Source organism: Poecile atricapillus, chromosome 1 (genome assembly GCF_030490865.1).
Source record: "Poecile atricapillus isolate bPoeAtr1 chromosome 1, bPoeAtr1.hap1, whole genome shotgun sequence".
Taxonomy (NCBI): Eukaryota; Metazoa; Chordata; class Aves; order Passeriformes; family Paridae; genus Poecile; species Poecile atricapillus.
Window position 1 is genome coordinate 132,721,030 of NC_081249.1, and position 22,343 is coordinate 132,743,372.

General features: G+C 39.3%; 1 protein-coding gene across 5 annotated transcripts in view; it reads right to left on the reverse strand.

Moving 5' to 3' along the window:
- Nucleotides 1–22,343, reverse strand: part of SERGEF (secretion regulating guanine nucleotide exchange factor) — a 141,962-nt gene that overhangs the window by 111,304 nt on the left and 8,315 nt on the right. For all 5 annotated transcript variants that reach the window (XM_058857562.1, XM_058857569.1, XM_058857555.1 and 2 more), the window contains 2 exons: nt 20,390–20,548; nt 1,172–1,332 (listed from right to left, as the gene is read on the reverse strand). In XM_058857562.1, the coding sequence (XP_058713545.1) occupies nt 1,172–1,332; nt 20,390–20,548 (320 nt within the window). The remainder of the gene's footprint in view (nt 1–1,171; nt 1,333–20,389; nt 20,549–22,343) is intronic.

Consider the following 22,343-nt stretch of genomic DNA (forward strand, 5'->3'; position numbering starts at 1 on the left):
ATGATCTTGCCAGGCACACAGACCAGTGAGTCAGTGCGGCTGACCAGTCTGTAGCTCCCCAGGTCTTCCTCATTTCCCTTTTTTAAAACCGGGATTATGTTTCCCTTTTTCCAGTGGGAACATCACTAAACTGCCACAGTTTTTCAAGTATGATGGATGGTGGCCTAGCCAGTTGCTCTATCAGTTCCCTCAGGACCCATGGATATATCACATCAGGTCCCATGGACTTGTGCACCTTTGGGTTCCTTATAGGGTTTCAAACCTGATCTTCTCCAGGAGTTAAGTAGTGCTTCACTCTCCTTGTCCCTATCTTTGTCCTCTGCAACTTGGGCCATGTGGCTGAAGAACTTCTGGGTTGGTTGACTGAAACTCTTCAGCCTTTTTTAGAACAAGGCAGAAGTTTCACAGGTTCTCTTTAATACCTTGCTAAAGTTTAATGCCCTGGATGACTACACTCTGAGAGTGGCATCAGGACAGATCATGAATATGATTTTAAACCAACAAGGCTGCACCTTAAACAAAGCCCTCCTTCTGCCTGTTCTTTCTCTGCTTTCCTGAACATGTCCCCTTCTTCACTCACCCTGCAACTCAAACTGGAGACTTCTCAAGGAGCACAATAGATCAAGAGTAAGCATAGTGGGCAGAAGTTCTGGATCAGCTATCAACCACATGTCTCAAACACATCACAATTTTTTGTTCCTGCCCCCACAGTACTGGGAATTTCCACTCTTCTCAGCTGCAATACAAGCCAGGAGAACTGTTTATATGGCTGTGCAAGCCTTACCCCTGGATCAGAGGGACAACCAGTTGTGGGGTCTGGAGTTTCAGACAAAAGTAGTGCTGCACCTGGGCAAAGTCCCACATACTCTGTTCAACTGCACTGCAGGCACAACTTACACCTGCACACATTGCTGCCTTAGAGAACTTGGAATCTTTTGCTAAAGCTGATTCCACTATGGAAAAAAATTCAGACTCCTGAATTCAAAAGTCTTTTAAAAGAAATAATTGAATCTTATTAATTTCTGACCTTACAGGAAGAGCAAGCAAGGGCTTGTGCCACAGTATTTGGAAGGGTTCTATTAGGAAACTGTTCTGATTATTTTAATGTAAAAAAAAAAAAAAAAAAAAAAAAAAAAGCCATGAGGATGGAAATGGTAATTTTCTTCTTTACCTGAGATGCTCCATTTAGGCAAGGAACAGAAACAGGGGTGTTACACAACAGCTCCAAGAAGCACTGTTCAGATGCTGTGCTCTGCTGCCCATCCGGAACCACCATGTGCCTTCCAAGCTGCCCATAGTCCACTCTGCCCCAGGTGAACACCTTGCCAGCTTCTAAACACAAAACATATTTTAAGATTATTTATTCACCAAGTTCCTGAAACAGTGGATGCCATTTCAAAACCAGAACTTTTTAATGCATCTTATCTACAGCTTCAAAAGCCTGGTGAAAACTTATTTCTGGGAACAGAACAAAAAATAAACCATTAAAAATTAGCTCAAGATATTATGTTATACTTCCATGAAGCTACTCATTCTTCATTTGTTTCTAGCAGAATAACATCTGGATGGTGGCCTGGGCTGTAAATAAACCATGTCAGTAAAGCTGTATACTGGGTATTCTGCATACAATAAATACACCTTGGTTGCACAAAGGACATATTTTAGGTTAACGGAAGCACAAACAAAATACCTTATTCTGACACATAAAAAATTACAGGAGAGAGAATTATTTTCTATTCCCACTCTTTGCCATAGACAACTCATTGCATGACCTGCATTTAACAGAGTGTTGTGTTTTCCTGAAGTTAGATTCTGTTACTACTGTTAGCAGAGCTATAGTCCTCAGGAGACAGCTGGTTAGTCAGGAACACCAGCACAACTGCCATTAAGTATTGGAAATGCACTGGTTTGTTTTCACAGGAATCCCACATTGGCCAAGGAAAGGTAACTTTAAATGAAATCAGCACTATATGGCTCACCCTTCTCTCCAAGGGTTATTATACCAAGTTCATTCCTGAAGGACTGACACCCAAAACATCATTCTCCTGTATGGATAACATCCATAAACATCCTTCTTACCTTTGCTTCCCTTAAATTAAAAAAAAAAAAAAATCATTACAAAGTGACAGCTTTATTTTCTTAATAAAGTGACTAGATCTCTGCAGGTAAGTCATGAAAATCTGTTCCTTCTGGGTGCCAATTAAAAAAGTTATATACACACAGCATAGGGTAAAGTTCTCAGCTTGGTTTTAACTAGAAGCATCAACCCACATTCCAGCCCAGAAAGAAACCTGCAATGACCTTGAGTTATGTACACACTTTGGCCAAGCCTCAAACTGCTCTCTGGAGTTGAACTCAAGTCATCATAGGCCAAAAGATGTGGATTTGAGGAAAACACCATCTAGTCCAGCAAGTCTGCTTACACACTCACCTACCTACCTCTCCCTGCCTGTCAGTCAGTACATGCATACCCCATAGAGGGGTCAGGTGCAGAGAGTATGGTCACACCACCCAAAGATGACAGCTGCGAGGTTTCTAAACAGATGCCAAAATACAAACCCTTGGAAATCTGAACACCTCTCTTTTCCTTAGGGTGCTGTTAAACTTTTTGAAAGGGACACAGATGGACTCTACTAGTTTGTAAAGTTTAAGGTGATAATGCATTTTGTAAATGAACTGGAAACGTCAGTTCATATACAGGAGAAGTATAGGCATTTTCCTTGGAAATCTGCTGGCAGGGGTATCTTTCACTCCAATCACTGCAAGTTTTTCAGATGCCTTCTCTCAGTTCACTGATAATGCTTCCCCTAAAATAATTAAGTGATAAAATTAGTTGTCCTTCTCTTTCAAGGGCAAAAAGCTTTTTTCCTTTGCAGCTTCCTTTCAGTTCAGGGAAAAGCTGAAAACAGTCACATACTACATTCAATACAAGTGAGGTCTTTTAACATAGCACCCACATTTTGTTATGTTAAAGGATAAAAATAAATCTCATTAAGAGAACAACTAGTGTATCTTAGATTAGGAAGACGGTTTGAGGTTTAAAAAAGATGCTTGTTCTGAAGTTAGTATATTTACCTTTCAATCTATAGATATCTCTGCTAAAAACACCTGCAGCTGCCAAAATGTACATAACAAAATTAAATATAGACTAGGCTTCAGGCTTTTACATCTGACCAGGTTACTGCACTTCTACAGAACCCTATTAGTGGACTGGGAAAGGATAGGCAGGCTGCTCTATTTTATATTAACTACAGGAACTGAAACACAGTTTTATGAAATCTAAAGCCAGAAAGAATTTTTTTAACATCTAGTTAGATCATTAATATACCACAGGCTCTCAAGCCCTATCCAGACATTGCTGTATTGATCCCAAGGACTATAGTTGAATTAAAGCGTTTCAGCTCTCAGAAGCCAAAAGTATCAAGTGCCACAGGCAAAAACATCAGCAAGCTGCAAGGCCTCTGAAAAGGCAAGCTTTGAACTGATAATACACACCCAGATGCTCACACAGTCTAAAGCACCTCCCGTACACAGAGGCAACAAAGGCTTCTCTCAACTCAACCTTTTGGGGGGAAGAAACTCCTGCCTCAGATTAATCTCATGCTCTGCCTGCACCCTCTGCACCCAGACACGAACAAGAAACACCAGCCACTCACATAACAAAAATCAACCTTTGCACCATCCCACCAGAATACTGCTCCAATGGAACTGAAGACTGAAAGCATGTATGAAGGATTAAAACAGCAACAGTGCTTAGCTATAACAGAACACCTGGCATCCACAGACTCGATTTTCTTTCACTGGACAAGCCAGCAAAGAATCACTTACACATGCAAAACCAAAGAGAAGCCTTAGCAGAATGTAAACTGCTTCTGTAAAACATGAATGTAAAATGTTTCCAGTTACAAAGACAGACCATTGCAATTAACTTTTTCTTTTTTGCCATAATAAGGGAAATGAGTTTCAGGTGGTTAATAGTACACAAGCATGAAGAACTTTCATTAAAAAATATAAAGCCAGATAAATTAATTTTTGGTTTTAGGAAGAATTTCTTGAATGCCCAAAGATGAATTAAGCAACCAGTTCCTTCTCACTGCTCATCAATGCAGTTCTCAATTCTTATTGAGACACATTCCTTACCCAGACTTGTTCCTGTTTGCTGAGCATTCCCCATCCCATGCTCAGACTCCTGCTAATAGTCAATCATTTCTATTTTTCAGCCAAAAAACAACTGCCTAGGGATCCTTTAAAAAAAAACCAAACTCTAAGTACATAAATCTGTCTCTTCTGTGAGAGAAACTAACAGAAGCTGATTTAGATGTGCCTTTTCTATGAAATACTGATTATACTTTCAGCAAACAAACAAAAAAACCCCAGTCTCAAGTGGAAATTTCAGGCTGAGGCAAACACCAATGCATGGAAAATTCCGCCAAAGGTTAAAGTCTCATCAAAATCCTAAGGAAAAGAAAGCACTGAGCTATGACAGAAAGCGTTGAGCAATTGTAATGGGAGGTATTGCTACTGTGCTGCTTATAAAATAGATGGTATTTTAAAATGTTCTAAGAATATTTGAGAAAAAGACATTAGTCATACAGAGTAAGGAGGTTGCAGGATGAATTACTTAAGAATGAAGGGTGATATAACAAGGAGTGTTGGTCTAATATTAGACTAGGACAGATTTTAATTAGAAGTCAAGAAAACATACACATTGATGAGTCAACTGGACAGAGTACATCAGCCATGGAAGTGGCTGAGACATCAGAAAATGCACTATTTCATACCAGGCTCTGTGCAGGAAGAGGGCACACAAAAGGCAGGCGTTATTTCTACAACTTGTGTAGAAAGAAGCATACAATATTGAAAAGCTTTTCCAGTTCTTCTAAGATACTAATAATGCTTCCTAAGACCTGGATCTTGCTATGTTCTGAGCATGGAGGCTCCAATTCCAAAGTGTACTACAACTCCTCTGCTGTGAACATCCACATTGTCCCAGATGGCTTTATAGCAACTGTTGAATTTTTCACCAGGCAAATGCTACATCAAATGAAGTCCAGAGGGTTCAATACCATTTGGAATTAAGGAGTAAGAGAGAAACTAATGCATCCTGTGTTATTCCAGTTTACAACCTGAATGAGCCACACAGTACAGGAGTTCAGAAAGCTGAAAAAAAAAAAAAAAAAGACAAAGGAGAGAAAATTTTTAAGAAAAACTTTCTGACAGCTCCTTAAGTAAATAACATAAACAACAGTATGCTACATTGTTTGAGATTCTACATGATCATGCAGATCTGGTTTGCTCCTGCTCTTTGAACTGTAGACACAGCAGTCGGCATCAGTGTACACACAGCAGCAAATCACCCAAAACACATGCTCACGTCCCTTACAGAATACAGATGAAGGGACATACATATTCAAGGGCTTGAATACAAACCACTCTCTGAAAGGTTCCTCTGCATTTTCTTCACATCATCCTTCTGTCCTCATGTATAACAAAGCACAGACAGCTGAGAATGTCCTTAAAATTAAAGCTCATAGCCTTCAGAGTACTGCAAATCTGGCAACATTGCATAAAGCCCTTCTAGTTGTTTCCTGCCTGACAGTGTAGCTTTTCCTGTGCCATTTTATACTGCTGCTGAGGCTGTAGAGCATGTCATCTTTCCTTTTTAGCACTTTTTTAATCAATCTGCTCAACCACATAAGTGGAAAGAATTAGCAATTAAAAAAAATAAGTACATTAGTTCTAAAAACAGGTTGGTTGTTTCTCAGTAAAACACAACAGACAAATAGGCACATTAAAATTTACTTATTTTCACTAGACTAGATTTATCTTTATATAAATTTTCCTGTTTTAAGATAATATCATGCACTAGTGTTATCTCCTTGAAGTCTCTGTTTGGTACCCAGGCAAGCTTTGAACTATCCTTCATAAATACTAGATGAAAGAGTTCATCTAGGCTATCTCAGTTCATGGTTGCATTAATGATTACTTTTCAAATGAACTCTGGATATTCACACTGAATGCTTAATCTCAGGCTTGAAATATTAAGTTCTATATAAAAAATTCCTAATGCCTCCTTTCACATGAAAATTCACAGGAGCAGGCATTAAAAATTGTCATTCAGCCTTGCCTCCTCCCTCCCTACAGAGGGTAACACTTCTCCCACATCTACAGATCTCTGCTGTCCTTCAGAAAAATTACTAAGGTCCTTCAAACTCGTCTATCTAGAAACAGCCCTTGTGCAGGGCAGCCTAACAGAAAAACATTCATCCCTACATCCTTAATTCCTTCCTAAAGCTGAAGACAGCATTAATTCAGCAGCTGGAAACCAGGCATCACCACACCTTCAGCTTAACACCAGCACCTGTGCATGGTCTCAGTACAAAGCACAGTTATCTGTCCTCACAAAGGTTTAAACATCCCCTTGATCCTCTTACACAAGAGTTCAGTGTACCAGAGCTGTCCACATCTCTTCACACCTCATCTTTCCATGCCCTCCTTACAAACTGCTGCAACTTCATATAATAGGGCAGTCCTGATTTTTTTTCCATATTCATTCATAACAGCTATTAAGAATGTATCGTTAAAACACAAATCTATGCACAGTATTGAGATCATGCCTCATCAGGGAAGTCCAGACAAACCAGCAAAAGCATTTCAGGGAGGACAGTAACAAAAAACTAGAGCTATTTCCATTGCTACTTTAGACTTCTGCAGTCACAGGCTGCAGTACACAGCTGGTTCAGAATAACCCGTAGAGCATCCACACAACAAGCTGCAGTTCACAAGGGTATCCAAGCACTCTGTGAAGAGATTTAAACCTGCAACAAAAGGCCACAAGTGCCACTGGAAGAGAACCATAAGTGCATTACCAGTCCTCCTGCAACAGCTATGGATTTGCCAGTTAGAAGTCCCCATCAAGGGGGCCAAAGATTCCTTGCCATTCCAAGCTACATCAGATGTCCCCAAAAATGGCAATCAAATTTACCCACAGGCATGTGGGCAAGACAAGATTTCACATCACTACAATCAGAGGCTCATCTGTGATCCAGCAAACAACTGGCTTCTGACTGTAACCCATTCCTACTGCTATGGAAAAAAAAAATAAAAACCAAGGATAAAATCATCCCGTCTCCTTTCAGAGCCACCTGGTAATATCAAAATATTTGAACTGGTAATACAAGGACGTGTAGGAATACAAGATAAAATTGAAAATGCTCAGCTAAGCAGGTGAAGCTTTGAGGATGTGTGAAACTCACCAAGAAAAGACACCAGGACAGTGACAGTCTTTAATACAGACTAAAATGCTCAAAACGCAGAATGAGAGCTCCTTCGGCAACAGTTTACACCAAGAAACTCTGGACCTAAACAGTTTTCTCCCCACTAGGCCACCTGCATTCATTGTGTTTGAACTAACTGTGAAAGGGAAGGTAAACCAAGCCAAGAAATTGATCTGGCTGAAAAACAACCTTGGGAAATGGGAGCATGGCTACAGCAAATACTGCTGAAGGCAGCACCGTATTAAGACAATTTAATATTCCATATGATAGGTGAGACATAACTTGCCATTTCCACAACATGCTAAATTTGTCAAGCACTTTACCAACAGATTAATCTTTACCAGCACTTTGGACACCTTTAAACATCTAAACAGCTTTGATTTTCATTCACTGAAAAACAGGCATAGTGATCCTTTTTTGCTTCCATAGTTACACCAAGTTATGTCTCAAGATAGGCAATGCTCTGTTAATGGGATTATTCACATACTTAACATCATGCTTCACTGCTTTGAAAGGTTGAACAATAACTTTGAATATGGCAAATTCCAGGACTTTCCAGATGGCCTTGAAGTCTTGTCTCTGGTGCAGGTTTTAGATGGGATGTTGGCCATTTTCCTTTTACAGGACAGACTGGAAATATGAAGTACCACACAAAGCTCTGAATAAATCAGAGGAAAAACTAAAAGGTAACAATTTAAATGCATGTGAAGTTGTGTTCATACTGTTGATACCAAACAGATATATCATCTTGGCTGAAAAAGGAAATGGGGGGATGTCATGAAATCCATGCAGTCGTGAAACAAAGCTGGGGAAGGGGGCTGGGAGCAAGGGTGGGATTTTAAAACACCTATCAGACTTTGCATTCATCCTGAAAGGTGAGAAAATTCCCTCCTTATTTCCCTCCACTCACGATAAGAGGGTCATGACTGCCTCACCAGCTGTGCCTCTGGCTTATTTTAAATTCAAACTATGATACATATCTCACTTTTAGACTTTTAATAGCAATGCCTTAAAATGCAGATTGCTGGCTAAATTTAGTTACATGATTAAAAACAAATCTAACTCATCTCTGCCCAGCAAACAGAACTGCTGCATTCAAGGTTCAATAGAGGACTTAACTCTTCAACTGAAAACAAAGTCCTAACAAAAAGCAGGGGAAAAAAAAAAAAAATCAAAGCACAATTTGGTAATGTCTCCCAAAAAGCAAGATGCATAAAACATTAACCAGCTATGGAAAACTATCTGCAAATGCATCATAGTATACCATAGGGTTTTTGTTCAGTACTTCTGCAAATAAATTCTGCACTATGCTACTACAGCAGTATGAGTCATACACTTTTACTGACATTCTATATTTATATCTCCATGCCCTTCTGCACTGTTATATGCTTTCTTCCACACAGGCCTCTCTAACCTGGAATTTCCTTCCTTCTGCAGATGAGCATCTCTTCCTCCAACACTCCCCAGAAAACTGAAGAGACATGCAGTTTTTTCTGGACACCATTTTGGAAAAAAAACACCCTCAAACTATCATAACATGCTGCATGTGCTTTTGTTTGTTTCCAGTGATTTTCTTGTGTCTGATTTCCTAATCTTTTGTCTGTAAGAGGACTGCTTAGATGTTTATCCCCTTTGAGGCAAGATCCAGGTCCTATTTCATTAGACTTAACACAGTACAATGCTACAGAAAAGCTCATTCAGAGATTACAAATTAGAACACAGGCATGTTTTCTAGATCATTTTATAAAAAGCATTCCCTCTAGCTGCAATGTTGCAAACATTTGTGAATCTGGCTAATTTGGAGAATGCGAGATCCTGCTACTCTCGATATCCCATCACCGTCTGAGCCTCAGAAGGAACAGGCATATGACTACAAGAGATAAACAAAGGGAAGGTAATTAAGTTCCCAGTGCTAATATTTACCTTGTCAAAAGACTCAAGGGCATGCTGTGGAAAGGCAGACACAGAAAAAGCAAAAGAAATGCTCTGGAATAGCAGCCAGAAGGAGAACTGGGCTTTTTCACTGTTGTCCACAAGATGCATTCCCAATAATAAGAGATCAGTTGCACAAGGGATTTCACTAGATAATAAGCCTCAGATATGCATGATTCTGAAGAGTCACGATGTCTACAAAGAAATAGAAAGCATTACAGAAACAAAGCATTAGAAGAGCAGTCCTTGGATTTTCTAAGTGGCTTGAACTTCCTCAGCCACTCCAGAAGCAGCCGAGTTCCACATCCAATGGAGTTCAACCCTATGTGCTGTTCTTAAGAAATAAAGTACAAAGAAGAGAACAGTACCACAAACCCAACAATGGCACCTCCAGAGCCTCCCAGGAGATCACCCGCCTTGTTCAGAGTCAGAATCATTATAAGAGCAACTACAATTGACTAAGACAGAGTGGGCTGTGCACCTCAAATAATGAGCAGCGTTCCTGCTGACAGGAGGAACAAAACAGTCTAAAAGAGGATGGGAAGGAAAATTCATACCCTTTGAAGTCAAGAGATGAATAATAAGAAGTAAGGTGATGTATTCTCTCTGGAATATCATCCCAATTTCTCCCTCCACCCACAAGAAAGTTTAAGAGCTGGGCAAGGGGCTGGAGGAAGAAACAAAAGCACAACACAAGATTCCACCTGGGTATGGCAAGATACTTAACATCAAGGAGACTACAGGGAGAGAGTGGACAAAGGTGTAAATGGTTGCATGATGGTGAAAGCATCCAAATGCCACTTATGCCCTGAAAAAAAAATCCATCTTTTAGAAGGGAACACTAGCTACCGGATAGCAGAGTTCCCTTCGACTCCTGACCTCTTGTGTCTCTTAACATTGTGAGGTGTCTTCAGCATTTCAGAGCTACAGGCACAGAGCATGGGGCAAGTCTGAAAATTTAGAAACATTTTAGAAATGTTACTAATGAATGCAATGCAAGTCCATCCTGTAAAGAATCTGAAATTCCCAGCCAAAAGGGAACAATGCTAGTGTGATTTACTTGTGATGCTTACCCAGTGAAGCAATAGCTATCCACAACTACCTCTATATAGCTACATCTGTATCTGCATCTGCTTGCAGTGCCAGCACATCTGTGTTTGAGGTTTACCTTAGAGTGTATATGAACAGGGTTGTCATATAAGTACTGATGTGCTAAGCAGCCTGTTACTAAGAGGGGCTTAGGTTTTAAAGAGAGAGAAGGGAGAAATAAGAGAACTTTTCTCATTAGGAGTAAGGAGGGGACACCAATGAAGAACAAAAAGCTCCTGTTTTTTCAATACCTTCTTTTTTCTGATGTTACAATGGATACTGATCAAAGCTGTATCCTCCTATTCATGTTTCACACAATACAATGAGATAGGGCAGCTTCTAAAGAAACAATGATTTTTCTCCTGTGCTAAAACAGGTTTTCATTAACTTGGTTTGAACACTGCTCTGGTGAACTAGAGGAATTTTAAATAACTACCCAGATTTTAAAATTACACACAGCAGAAGTTTGTTGTATTTTAACTATAAGCTTTTACCTGTGTGCATGGCCACAATGTTTTGGGGGTTTTTCTGGTGGTGTGTGTAGTGTTGTGTGGCAAAGTGAACAGGCAAGAGGAGACAAACAAAACAGGATTTAATACCCTCCTCTGTACTGCGTGACTTGTCAGGACGATTCTTCAACCCACATGAACATCTAGTAATCCACACTGCCACCCTTTTATTGTCCCCACAGCCTGACCTTCACTTCTGGATGTTTTAGTGTCCATTTTCTCCTCAATGAACAGCTTCAGCTCCAGGCAGTTGTATCATTAGCAGGCACAAGCCTGAAATGTGTGTACAGGCAAATTCCTACAAAATATCCATCAGCTGCAAGATCCAAAATTCAAGATAAGAAATGCCAAACTGATTTTCAGTTTGTTTTCTATTTTGGGGTGGAAAGGACAAGCAGGAAAACATACTCCTAAAATAGTTTCTTTATGTATATTTTGGGCAGCTTTGTAAAGGTAAATTTTTGAAAATCCTAGAAAAGTAAGATTTCCTATATTCATGATAAAAAGATCTTAGGAAAACTGACATAAAGCATTGCCCCTGAATAGATCTTTGACTACACAGTGGTTTTTTAGATTTTTTTCTTTTAGTTAGATACCGAATAAAATGGAGAATGAGTCACCTAAGGAAATCCCACCCATCCTAGGGTTTCTCTCCTGTATGAATCAGATGCTAATACCTTCTATTCATCCAGGTCTTTGTCCCACAGAAATAAACCATTGTGATTGTTTTATTATTACATACTGTGGGCCCCATAATACCAGATAGATAAAAAAGCAGACCTGAACCACATAGGCTCCTAAATACAGCAGAACATCCCAAAAAAACCCTGAAGTGTATCCTAAGCAACATAGGATATGTAACTCCCCTTCATCTGCAGAGCTCAATCTCAGCTATTTGGGATCCATACAGAATATATGTAGCTACACTGAGAGACAACAAAGTCCAAATAGGAACTACAAAAAAAAAGAGGGAGTTCACCCTCAGTTTCAACTAGCACACCACAAACTGTGGTTCCTCACAACTTGAATACTTTAAAGAATAAAAGCCACACAGTCTTGGCAGATCTCATCTTACTACCTAAGTATCAGAGCCATTCTACAAGACTACAGACTTGTTACTGAAAATTTACAGCTGTTGATACATTTTGTGCATCCTACAGTACCTTACATCAAATTATTTATTTCAAAATTACTTCAAGGTAATCATGAAAGGAACAATCTAGGTAGGCTTTTTGGATATTTTTCCTGTTTGTGTTTAGGTTTTTAAGGAAAAAAAGTTCCTGAAGTACTGTTTTTCAGAAGTACTCAACTGACACTAAGCTCTTAAAAAGTCCACTACCTATGTTTGAATAGTAAGAGTCATTAGTGAGCATTAAACCTGAATAATTAATTACTGAAAAGGAAATGTCACTTAAAGATTATGAAAACAAGTATTTAATAGCCTTAGAATGTTACTAAGGTTAAACAAGATCAATACACTTATATGCATAGATCGTGCACACAGACAGCTCCTTTCAGAAGCTGAGCTTAGAAATGCCTAGCTTAGTAAATGCATAGCTTTAAATGATGTTATCTGAAAATGCAGTAGCCACTTCTCTTGCCAAAGACCAGTAAAACTAAGAGAGCAGAGTGCAAATACCTTGTTCTTGGCAATTAGTTACCGTGCACATTAATTCAACAATCAGGTAATGATTGGTTCCAGCTTCTTATTCCATACAAAGTGAGTGCAAAGCACTTCTACCTTACTAAGGGTTCCAACTGTTTGCCTCAGACCACGCTATATCCACTTTGTACAACTGCAGAAATTCCAAAGTGCAAATTCTCACTGTTTGGTGCATGCTTCACATCAATTCTCTACACTAAGAGCTTTGAGTTACCAAAATTTCAATCAACCCCATCATCCTTTTACTACTTACAAACTGTCTAATGATATAACACCCAAAATGGAATTGTAAATTTTTTTGCCCCCCACTCAGATCTCCAAGCAGAAAGAGGGTGTAGGGAAGAACCCCCCAACCCAGTCTTCTAGTCCATACTCTTTTTGCTGGATAATGGGCCTGTTATCCAGCATTATTGTGGATAGCTGCTGTGACCCACAGTATACGGGAGCCCCGGAGCTGAATTAAAGTCTGAGAGGTAAAAGAAGAGCTGAGTCTGGCCCAGTCTGTCATAGCAGCAACCAAACAACAGTGGTGAGTTCCACATTTGGATCTTTCTCTATTAATATCTATGAATATGGAACTTTGAGGCAGCTTATGACAGAAGTTAAGAAACAGTGAATTTTCTCTTGCCTTTTCCTTTGCTTCTTTTCAGCTTCAAATAGTGAATTGACAGAGACCTGAGTACAATGTGAATTATTTCAGTATGGTTCAGGAGAAAGGGCTTGACATGTAACAAAGCAGAAACAGTCAAACAGTAGAGCAAGTGGCTTAGATAGTGCCAGCAGTTCCAGCTACAAGTAGTCAGAAGAACTAGAATGACAGGGACATGACCAAACTATTCTTCATTTAAGGAAACTTATATCAACTTTGTACCCCGGTTTCAAAATAGTTGTGGGAGGGGTGGTGTTTTCAATGCAGTTATCATCATTACCATTGCAAGAGTTTAATTTGCTTTAAGAGAAAAAGAATAAGAAAAAATAACCCCCCAAGGAATATCTCAGAGCCAGCAAGGTGCCCTTCTCAGCCTACAAAACTACAGCTCCTCTTCCACAGTTGCTCTGGTGCTCGAGGATACTGAAAACAGAACAAACATCACATTTACAGATTTCCTGCACATAAGCAATACTTATTAATGTGTCTGACCTGGTTTATTACATTTGCTAAATAGATGGGTAGCCATAAACTGCAGCAATCCAACAGAAACCAAAGGAAAAAAAAAAAAGGGAAATTAGAGAAACTAATGAATGTCTTATCTCGCCCACTAATGACCTGAACAAAATCTATACTAGACCCACATTTTAAAGCTACATTTTTGTCTGAATGCTTTTTAAAGATGAAAATTCTGTCAGACTGGGACAGTTACATTACTGTTAAGTCCACAACAACCACTGTTCCCACTAGTATAAGAGAGGATATGACACACAAAAAAAAAAAAGGGGGGAGGGAGGAGAAATTCAGTATAATAGTCCCTCTTTCCACACATGGCCAAAAGCCCCAGAACATAATGCTGAATGATGACTGAGTCACTTTCTAAACTCATCCAATCATGGAATACTTAGTAAAATCCATCCAGACAGGACTAAGCAAGTGTGAATCACAGAACCATAGAATCAATAAAGTTGGAAAAGAATTCTAAGATCATCAGGTCCAACTGTCAACCCAGCACCAAAGCCATGTTCACTAAAACATGTCCTCAAGTGCCATGTCCAAAGGTTTTTTAATACTTCCACGGATGGTGACTCCACCACTTCCTTGGGCAGCCTGTTCCAAGGAAGGAACAGACCCTTCCATGAAAGGAAGCCATAGAAGCCAGAAGACCCAGGACAGTCCAGCCTTACATAGCCTGTCTTCCCTTTCTGCTGTCAGAAGGGCACCCTGTGGGCTGCCCCACACATAAGAGGAACAGAACAGATGGGAAAATTTTTGGTAGTTGTTTTCCTTCTGTTAAGCTCATTTTTACTCATGACCTAAATTTAAAAAAAAAAAAAAATCCATTTAAATCTTACTCTTCCCAGGCCATCTGAATCTCCATTTGCCAATGTAATGTCCCAGTTCACAAAGGGAATTTCAAATATTGAGATAACTTTCTTTGTCCCTAACGCCAGTCACTGATGCTTCTGTTTTACAATGAGTACCTTCAATCAAATTTAGTGACAGTTTAGCATCTTCCTGACACCTCTCTTTCACACAGAAATGATATAGAATGGCATGCACAGCTATTTACTGTACAATCGGAAGTTCCTAGCAACAAGGAGAGGTAAAAGATGGCTGGTGACTGAAGAAACAATTCAATTACCCAAAAGAAGGTGTTAGGAAGATTCTGTGAACAACTCTCAACACTTGATAACGACTTTTCAAAATGCACCTTCAGTTCCCACTGGACCCAACCTCCTCTTCAGCAACCAAACCACTGAATGAATTTCTTCAAGACTTTTATCAAAACCATGTAGAAGCAGCTCCCATCAGGGAACAGCATGAATAAGAGTGTAGAATCCCAAAGCAAACACACACACACTCTTAACTTTTTAAGTTTAATAATAAAGCCAAGGAATGATGTCAGCCCATGAAGCCAAAGAAAATCTTCCAGGTATTTACAGCTATCTAGAACAAAACTTTAAAATTATCACTGTGTAAGTTGAAACACCAATGAGATGAATGCATGACAGAAGGAGGAAACAGCTCTGAAGACAATACAGAAAACAAGGCACTTTCCATATGCATCTAGAATCTCTCATTCTGTTATTGCACACTAAATTTCCCACAGTTCTCAATGTTCATTTCTGAATTTTGGTCCTCAAGCTTATGCATTTCTTTCTCTCCTCTTGACATGCTCTACACCTTATAATCAAATGCAGGAACTTCAAGATAGGCCCGGAAGCTTCAAAATTGACCCCCGAGGCAGGTGGACAAACGCTTTTCTTTTTTGAACATTCATTTCTTGAACTCAAGTTCTGCTTCAAAGAGGTTCAGAGGTACCTATCAATTTGGAGGTTTTGATTAAGCTATATTTTAGTATTTCCCTTGTATTCCCAAAACCCATCATCCTTCCAATGAAATACAGCTACCTCATGTAAGGCTCCAACTTCAAACTCTCAGCTGCCGTGTCTAAAAAGAGACAAGCATTAGAAGAAAAAAATATGTATGATGTATATACAGATACACAAATAAGTATCTGCTGTCCTAGGGAGCTGCTGAAAAATTCAAGGTAGATAAAGTTTGCTTTCCAGAGGAAGGCTGCAGTCTGGATTCAAGAGCAAACTGGAAAGGACCTCTAGTGGGCTGAGGCTGTGCTGCTCGGGTGCTAGACATGTCCTTCCCCTTCACCTCCCTGCAGGTGCACAACTTGCCAGCAAAGCCCAATAGCTTTACCTTGTGACTGCCATCAGAAAAGGCACCTAGAAGTGCAACTACAGCTTCTGTGAGAGACTGAAATGATAAAGGTTAATGACTGAAACAAGATCATTAGAAATATTCTCTCATTCTGCTCCCGGTGCTTGGAGAGACACACTGTCATTTGCTTCAGAAAAAAACACGAGATGGTTTATATTTTACTGTGTAGGTCACTAGCATGTCAGATCCCTTCAGAGTTTTATGTGGCCTAAATGACATGACATCAAGGGACATTCAAAGATGCACAAATTCAGATGCACATTTGGAATGAGGATTCAGAATATTATTCAGACTATGTCACGGCATTTTGTTCTTCCAAGACTTTTTAGCTGTAGGCAGTTTTGCACAGGCAGCAGAAACACAATTTTAACTGCATTTTTGAGGTAACTTTCTGAGTGAAAGAGCTTGGAATTCTTTATCTGAGCTCAAACAAAGCATAACTTCATGTGACACTATGTGACAAAGAGATTAGGGAATGTATTCAGGAGAATACACAGATAATAAACCAGGCCAGATTAAGGAAGGTTATTTATTAGGCATCCCAGTTAACAAGAAAATATCTTGTTTTGAATGGAAGTTGATGATTCACCTCTACATCTTTAAAATACCTCTCTTCCTATATTTAGGTTTGCCTTCAAGTCAGACTAGTTCTATCATTCCCCAAAGTAGACTAATTTACATCTTCAACGTTACAGGCCATAGCTTAGCTCTCTTTTAAATGACCTAAGCAATAACCTCTCTTTCAGCAGCTACCCTCAAAGAGTTTGCATTAACTTGAGAGGGACCACAAATTAAAGCTGACATTAAGGACAGCAATGCAAGACAGCTGCTCATTATTCAAAAATAATATCACCTATACTGCAGTGGTGCTCCAAGTGCCATTAAGCAGACTGCTGGATAGGAAGCAAACCTTGTACAGAGTGGCTGTCTGAAGAGAACAGCACTTGTACTTGAAGTTCAAGGCCACAAGAATGCACCTGGTTCTGTCCTTCACATGGAGGACAGCAACAGCAACAGCACTGCCCTGCCATCAGTGAAAAGCATTCCTGAGAGTCACTTGACACAAGCATTCACAGAGAAAATAGGAGATAAAACAAAGACACCAGCAAGTTCATATCTCATCATCAGAGACCTGATCGAAGAGGAACCAAGGCTTCTCAACCTTCATCTTTTTGGACCAACCATCATCAACTAGGACCACCTCTGCTATCAGAATAATATAACTTACTTTGAAAGGTACTGGTGATGCCATGAAGTCTAACTGTGCTTCCCTCCTCTGTAGCAAACAGTAATCAAAGCAGGAAAAGAAAGCACTTGTCTGTCCTGAAGGGTTCTGTGAGTTATTTTACAGTAAGAGTGTGTACAGTGAAAATAGCCCCAAAAGATACCTCTATAATAAAAAGAATAAGGAATTGAAGCTGATGAGGATCAGTTAGAGGTAAGGACTAAAAATACAACATCTCATGAAAACATTCCTGAACACCTTTAAGTCAAGGAATTAATTTCTCAGGAATTAATGTCTTGAATCCAAACTGCTTTATGATATAAACAACAGCAAATGAAAAAAAGAGTTGAAATCTAAAAAGAAATTACAGGAAACCTCTGCTGAATGAGATGGAACACTGGCTATGAAAGAGATGCAAGTATTAAATTGATTTCAGGTTAATTAAAATCCCTTGTAAAGAGAGAACGGGGAAGAAATTAAAATTACTTGTGTGCTTTGCTTTTATGTCACTGTACCAAATTTTGCCAGCAGCATGAAGAAAAACAAAGCAAGTCTTAAAACAGGCCAGCTTACATAAGAGGGAAAGACAGAAGACAAAAATATTTATGCTGTGTTCCTTTTCTCTGATAACAAACTTGATAACTTGCTTGGACTCGCTTTAAAATTGTTAAACCACTGCAACCATGAAACTGGCAACTATTCCTCCAGATGACTGCTTTTAACATCACTCTCTCATTTACTTTCACTCTTTCATTAGTTCTACAGCCAAGCACTGCTCACCTGGCAAATAAAGATCAAAATGTCATTTTGAAATGGCAGAATTTGTGAATTTATGCATTTGTGTCCAATGTTTATCCACCTAGTTCCTTCCTGTGTCTTTCCAATGAGAAGAGTTTTGAGTTACTGTCAAGACAGCTGCAATAACAAGTTTTTTATTATTACTACTCTGACCAGGACTAATGTTCTGGAAAAAAAATTCAAACAGATCTCTAAGTATTTGTAACGGCCTCTTAAAATTCAACTACCTTCTGCAGAAAACACTACATGAGAATTCAGGTACAGTAACAAATTTTAAACTACTAAATTTTGCATTGTGGTAAGGTTAATAATTAGAAAAAACTTATTCTTTCATCCAGCAAAATCCCTGTATGCTGCAATATCTTTCAAAAGTATGTTTTTATCTTCCACAATGAGCAGAGAAGCATCATACTACAACATCTCTTCCTTACGTTTTCCTGTGTCCAAAAATCACTCATTTTTCCTCCTTTCCGCTAATTGGGGAACTCCCCAGAGTAAAGCAAGCAGGAAATGTTTGTATCATTATCTCTAAATTGAAGTGCATGCAGCCCTAGGTTTTCACAAGATAATCCACTGGAGGGCAGGATGAAAATTAAAATATAAATATTTTCACTTATTAATAAATTATTAATGGTTTTAATTATTTAATAAAGTAATATTTTAAGTAGTGTTTATCTTTATCTCATCCTTTGTAAAATTTCTATTGTACATATTTTATAGTTTGAATAATAGAACATTATATATCTATAATTTATAAATAAATCAGTATACTGGGGACTGCATGCTCAAAAAAGACTTTACTGATCCATAACATTTGGGAATCACTGGTTTATGACTTCAGCACCAAGAAACTAAACTAACTTTTCCTCCTTTACTAGAAGGAGGTAAAAATACTGGTAGGGAGAACTGCATGCAGGGGACAGGTCTCAAGTGGGCTGCATTTTTCACTTATTCAGCTGCAAGCTTAATGCAGCAAATGATTTTGCAGAAAGAGTTAAGTGCTTCAGCTCACACTATATCTAGTAGCTGAACAACTTTGAAATTCCCACAGGATCCTGATTGGTGTCTGCAGGCTGCCAAAGGCCATTCAAAATCTTATTCCAGATGATTTAGGTTCAGGTCCACTGCTCTTCAAAGAGATTTAAAATTCTAAATATATAAAATACAATTTCAGCAATAACTTGTGCCACTGCATCACTTGGCCAGTTTTCTAATGCAGACGTAGGAAGTCAGCCTATTTTTATATAAATTCTTTTTAAACATTCAGCAGCAAAACATCCCTGGTAGTCACTCTACACCCTTTTTGTTGTTGTATAAAAACACCTACTGAAATACTCCATGTCTGTAATACCTACAGATAAGGTATCAAGTAAGTGAAACACTGAAGTTACTAAAATTCGTGGAAAATTTTATTTAGTGGGCATCCTCTATTAAGAAATAGTGAAGGAAAGCAAACCAAGTTGTCAAGACTCACTCTTTAAAAATCAAGTTATCCTGACTAATGGCTTCTTTCTACCATTTCTGTTTCAGTGAGAGTGACATCAAGCACTTAATGCAAGAACTACAGATTTTGAGATAAATTCTTTTACTGCACCTGAAAAGTTTCCAAGCAGCTTATAGCATTGACTGCAACTTTGAAATTTTCAGTATAGCCTCCTCTAAAAATCAGAGTTCAGACATTTCAGCTAAAGGAGCAGCTGATGTAGATTTTTTACACGCTTCTCTCACATACATACTTTGAGATATACTTCACTGTCAAACAATGAATGATATGAAACAGAAAACAACCAATTTGTTTTTCCAGTCACACATCATAGCTCTGGCTGTTCCTTTTCCTCTGTGGAAGACTTCCACCCTCTTGTTAGCCTTAACTATGGCACCACACATTGCAACAGAAGCAAAGAATACAAACATCACAAAATAGCTTCAGATGCCCATCTTGCCTTTCCATCTCATCTACCTTTCCTTCCTGCCTTTGCATTTCACACTCGGATGAGCTTCACCAGATCAACGGTCCCTTTACACATGAATATCACCGTTACATAATCTTCCTCTCATCTCCTCCTAGGTAAGAATCTAACCCTATAGCCCTCCACACCTGGCAGCTTCCACATTGTTCTCATCAGAAAGATTCCCAGGAATGTACAGCTTCAACATGAAATCTGCTTTCATTTTCATCGTCAGAGAATGCTCTTCAAGTGTAATGATGCCTCTTTTTACTTACCTTTTCCAAATATTTTCTGGATTTGACCACAAACACACACATAAGCCAGCTTATTTTAATTTACTGATTTTCTTTTGAATATATTATTTTCGTTGCCCTTAATGCCCTAGTAAAAGAGCAGCCAAAAGGATTTCTGTCCTCAATGTTTTTCAATCAAACCTGTCTGAAACTGCAACACTGTGTCCAGCCACTAGCAGTGAGAAAGAACACTGGCTGCCTGCAACAAAGACAACTTACAATTTACTGTTTGGGTGCCATATGTTACTGCTTTTTAAATATCCTACCTGTCCGTGCCACCAGGTGGGTCCAGCCACTCCAAACTGCTCCAATCTTTTCATGTGAGAAACACTGGGTGTCTATCTTCTTGGGCTCAGCAAGAAAGATGTCTCCACTCACCAGCTGCCCATGTTTGTTGCTGCCCCAGACAAACAGGTGTCCTTCATCTACAAGACAGAGAAGTAAAATCTGTTTAAAGGGATATAGATCTAATACCACCCGATTCAGGCTCTGTCTCAGTTCAGTGATGCTGAGGAAAGAACATATCATTCCATTTGTGTTCTCACATTATGCTTTTCCTACCATTCTTTACCATTCCTACTGGGATATCAGAAATATTTGCAAGGGCCTTAACAACACAGCCTATTTTCTGAGGGCTACACAGACTCCCTGAAGCAACTAGAGTTTTCAGGTCAAACTGCATAGATGTTTATAAAAAAGACTAATTCTTATTAAAAAACTAACCACAGTAGTCAATTTCTCTGAATAAAAGAAAATCAAAGCATCTTGGAGACATTCACTGAGCAGTCCCTCTCCATCCACCCTGTCCTTGCAGACCAGATATTATTTCCACTCCAAAGCTTTGATTATATCCAGTAAATAACTTTCTGGACTGCAGCAAATAATTCAAGGTCTGGCTGGCTGCTTCTGTTCTGCTTTACAGTCTCCCCGCCTCTCTACAAGACCTAGACTCCCAGCTCTGCTCATACCAGTTCTGCCTCCTTCAGCTTGAGCAAATTCAGTAAATCCCCCAAAGCAGGGACAGTCCAGTGCTCCTTGACTCACCTTGTACAGTCACTTCCTAAAGGAATTGGACATACAGCTATGAACACATTACTAAAGCAGGCATCACCCATCACAAGGCAAAATTAAAACATTATCATGCCAGACAACACTTGAGACTTCCATAAGCACTCCCGTGTCTTCTCCACCCCTTTTCTAGAACAAGCATTTGTTCAAATGCGCACTCCAGGATTCCAGCCGCAGGGATGAATCTTTTTAGAGAAATACGCACAGTACTTTATATCAATGCAAGCTGGAGTAGCTCACAGCCAATGGACATGGACACAGTGACTGCTCAGATGAGTCCTTCTGCAGACATCACATATCATTAGTTTCATCTTTTCAGGACAAAACCATTCCTCCCAAGTCCTAGGCCTCCACAGTAAAAAAAAAAAAAAAACCACTTAAAGAGAACACGTGGTGTCAGGCCTCCCTGAAGCCTTTGCCAGCCTGCACAAGCTGGAAGCGTAAGAAATAAATCTTGCACACATGATCTTGTACATTGTCGCGGGCCCAGAAAGACTGGAAGTCATGTAAGCTACATGGAATTGTTTGGAGCACACAACCGCAACACTCGAGGCATCAGGATGTCTCAGGTCAGCACTGAACTCATTACAAGCACCATGGCAGAAGTAAATCTTTCTAAGTAGAACTTAGGCTACAGGATATTTAATAATCTCAGTTTGGCAACAGCAACAGAAAGAGTAAGCCAGGAGAATTCCACTATATTACTGCTGTTGAAAAACAGGCAAGGAGTGGGAGTGGGTGCAGAAGCCAGTACTGGAAGTCATCTGCAGGACTTCCCACGTTCCTGTTTAAAACAACACAACTGAAAAGGGGAAAAAGTCAAGCAATTGTTTCTTTCAAATATTTGAATTCTCCACTAAGGTTGATAATTTCTCCTTCCCAGCATGAAGTACACACACTCTCTAGAGAGAGAAGAGAAAAAAAAATAAAACAAAAAACAGAGGTGACAGAAACACAACAAAGAAAAACAATGTGGCCATTCATAATCCACATTAACATGCACTTCCTCTGTCACCTCCTTTTACAGAAGATGTATTTGCTTTATCCTGGGAAAAGTCACATGCTCGACCCTTATTTCTTGAGTAGGTTTGAACAGAAACTTAGACACTGAGACTTAGCATCATATTCTCACCCCTGGAGGGTTCAGGCCAG